General features: G+C 40.6%; 1 protein-coding gene across 1 annotated transcript; it reads right to left on the reverse strand.

Annotated features, from left to right (window-relative positions):
- Window positions 1-1,170: 1,170 nt before the first annotated feature.
- Window positions 1,171-2,505, reverse strand: LOC147618253 (uncharacterized). The gene is made up of 3 exons (XM_086775118.1): window positions 1,875-2,505; window positions 1,708-1,784; window positions 1,171-1,603 (listed from the first exon to the last, which is right to left on the reverse strand). The coding sequence occupies exons 1-3, from the start codon at window positions 2,437-2,439 to the stop codon at window positions 1,559-1,561; spliced, it is 687 nt and encodes a 228-aa protein (XP_086631244.1). The 5' UTR covers window positions 2,440-2,505; the 3' UTR covers window positions 1,171-1,558.
- Window positions 2,506-3,429: the final 924 nt, after the last annotated feature.

A 3,429-nucleotide genomic window follows, 5' to 3' on the forward strand; every position in this document is an offset into this window, starting at 1 on the left:
TTTCATTTCTTAGGATAATACAATCTAAGAAATAACTGAAGTAAGCAAGTTTGATATCAATGATTACCATTCATAAAAAAACACATTGTTCACACTTCTTCAAAGACCACTAGCTCTAGTCATGATAGATCTTTGGATATAGCATCTTCACATGCTAATGTGATGGTCCATTGTTGTGTGCGCCTCACATGCTCTAAATCAAGGATTTACCTATAGATATATAAACATTAACTTAGGTGTAAGGATCTATCACGTGATACCTGTAGTGATTCTTGTCTTAGGATTTTCACAAAAACCTATGAAAAAAAGTAATCCCATATCGAGAAAAAATATGTACATGAATCAAGTTTTTTATTTTATCATAATCATGTTTTTTTGTGACATATTCATGATTTTTCTTTCTTAAATTTAACTTGTGAAAACCTTATATTATAGTGTAAATCAACTTTTTATCATTATCTATATAAATACTAGTAGTTTCTCTACTATCGTAGGTTAGTGATAGTGAATTTTGGGAAAAAATAAATTTTCCAAACTAGTCAAATTAAAGTGATTAATAGTGGCCAATTTACCTTTTAAAAATCTAAACAACAACACATTTCATATCTAAAACTCTCAAAATATCACATACAATTTCAAGGCAATCCAAATTTCCAATCAATTTTTTCAACCCAAGCCCTTGAAAATACACTAAAAGATGGTTTTTCTAAAATGTGATGAGGGTAATAGCTATAATAATAAAGAGAATAATAATATGGCAATTGGACAAGCTGTAAAGCTATAAAATCGCTTCAATACCAACACTTTCACCAAGGACCATCCTTTGAGTAGCCTAAAATTTTGTCTTTCCAAGTAGGTTTCATACAGCTAATAAGTACCCATGCTAGGCTTGGATTCCCATGTGAGTACTAAGAGATTACTATTAGTGAATTTACTGTGAACTTGAAGAAATCACACGCTTTCAAGAAAAGCATTTGAACTGAAGAACGTGTTCATATAAAACATTCAATGGAAGGAAGCATGCACATTCAAATGAGCGACTCGATGTATACACAACACTCTTCTTTGTGTGCCATGGCAAGAAAAACATGTTGTGATGCTAAGACAAAAATGTACAAATGTGCAATTGATTGCTACTCTTCTAAGAGAGAAATGTATGAATGTGCAAGTAATAACATTGAAGCGGGAGGTTACTGAGCCATTGCTTCTCCTTTTAATAGGATGGTCAGGCTACTCAACCATGACTTCTCCTCATAATGGGATGTCTGCTCAACCATGACTTCTCCTCATAATGGGATGCTCAACCATGACTTCTCCTCATAATGGGATGTCTCTGGGTGTACAACCATAACTTCTATGGGTGTACAACCATAACTTCTCCTCTTAAATGGGGGCCTTACATATATGAGCTAGGAGGTGCCCCTACATTTTATAATAAGCTTTCAAAAGCAACAAGAGAGATCGATAGAGAAGGACAGTACCACGACTCGGTGGATGTGAAGTACCCGAGTCCTATATTCAAGCGTCTATCTGCTCCCACATGCCACTGTTGGCTCCCTTAATCAACCCTTACGTGAGGTAGAAAGCAGCAACACGCCTTTGTCTGCCAAGAATTCAAGCAAATAAATATCGGTACGCAATGATTACTCCTCTACAATCAAATTATTAAAATCAATTTGATTATTTAATAACCACCCTCCTAATTACCATGGCCGGCGAAGCTCTTTCCTGCCAGTTAGTGTGTTGTCGCTGTGTGGGTTGACTTTTCAGCTGAGCGATTCCCTCTGTGTGTCAAATGATGTGATGTGATTAGGGTAGTAGAAAACGTAGAGTTTTTTTATTATCTTAATTATCATAGCTCAGCTTGATTATACCATTGAGAGCAGTTACAGCTGCTGCAGGTGCTCCTTCCATGTCATCTTTGGGTGGGCTCTGTACTCCATGGTTGGAAGCTGAAAAGGATGGATTAGAAGACTTTGATGTTGCTGAAGAAATACCATTTTCATCGAAAATGCTTCTTGGCGATAATGAAGAACTAATCAGACTGTTCGAGGCAGAAAATCCGGCGCGCCGCCCACTAAGAACGGTTCTAAGCTTAGAAGTGAAAGAGGGGCAGGGTTTTGAATCATTATCTGGTTGATTAGAAGCATAACGATTGGCAGATTGTAGCATTGGAGGGGGGCTTAGGGGTGGAATGATGAACTGATTATGATCGTCATTAAGCAAATCGGGTTTCGGTAAACCTGGAGAGGCTTCCCAGGTAAAAGGGACGAGGCCGGTTTGAAGGATACGTGTGGAAGGGCCTCTCAGGCTGTCATCTCTTTGAAGCAAACGAAGAAAGAAAGGCTGCGTCTCTCGGCAAAGCAGCGAGGAATCTGTCTCAGCGGCAACGAGGTGCAGCTGCTGCAGATGATGGGGTGATGTTTTTGACCTATGCATGCTGAGCAGCCTTTTTGCGCTGGTTTGAGCCCTAATTCGATGTGCGGACTGTGTGGAAAATGTTAGCTGGGCAACTGCTGTTGGAAACGTATTTGAGCTACGTAAAGCGCACGAGGGGTGGGGTTGTGTGTGTGTGTGTGTGTGTGTGTGAGAGAGAGAGAGAGAGAGAGAGAGAGTGTGTGTGCGCGCGCGCGCGCGCGTGTGCGCCACCTTTACTGGCTAGTAACAGCTGAGTGAGTTGTCTGGTCTTTTATCGAAGTTGATCGTTCAACTGCGCGTAGCTTGCCGAATGGCCACCTTCTAACATGCCAGCTTCATAGCCACTTCCTTACGTGTACAGATTCCCTGTGCTCGACCCTCCCTTCAATGCTTGCCGTACACCTTCCGGCCGACACGAAGGTTCCTAGCCCTTGATCCCACCCCCAACTTCCAAAATCTACAATGGTCTAACCTGGCACGATACTCCAAAACGACTTGGTCGTGAGGAAATCCCTCTTCTTTCACCTAAGTCCTACCATGCTTTATTTGCAATCATAGTTGCTTTAGGTCCTACCATGCTTTATTCGCAATTATCGTTGCTTTCTGACGCGCGTCACGCCGGTTTTTTTTTTTCATTCTGGCCATACCATATTTCCAAAATTCCAAAATACCCTTAAAAAATTGCACTAACATACAAAAAAAAATTTTGTTACATTTCGCCAAACCACAAGGGTGCTTGTAAAAAATCAAGCCTATTCACAATCTAAATCTACACCACAAGAGGCTAATCCAAGGCATAAGAATTTACTAGCCCCCAAAGGCATATAAGACTTAACTAGCCCCCAAGGTAAATGATTGAGACCTATAAGGCTTAACTAGCCCCCAAAGGTCGAGCAAAGGCCTTACTTCTTGTGCGCACTTAAACATGGCTTTTCCCAAACAACAATGCCCCACTCCCACTACTCAAGTAGCACTCTTGTCCCACACTCCTTTGAGTTATTAAGAACACAC

Source organism: Cibotium barometz, chromosome 35, assembly GCF_041138505.1.
Source record: "Cibotium barometz isolate CiBa-2024 chromosome 35, ASM4113850v1, whole genome shotgun sequence".
Taxonomy (NCBI): Eukaryota; Viridiplantae; Streptophyta; class Polypodiopsida; order Cyatheales; family Cibotiaceae; genus Cibotium; species Cibotium barometz.

Bases quoted from the DNA above. Each gene is read 5' to 3' on its own strand.
- LOC147618253 (XM_086775118.1), bottom strand. From the start codon at position 2,439: ATGCATAGGTCAAAAACATCACCCCATCATCTGCAGCAGCTGCACCTC. The intron at 1,785-1,874 runs GTATAATCAAGC...TTTGACACACAG, and splicing joins AGCTGTAACTGCTCTCAATG to AGGGAATCGCTCAGCTGAAA. The intron at 1,604-1,707 runs GTAATTAGGAGG...AATTCTTGGCAG, and splicing joins AAAGAGCTTCGCCGGCCATG to ACAAAGGCGTGTTGCTGCTT.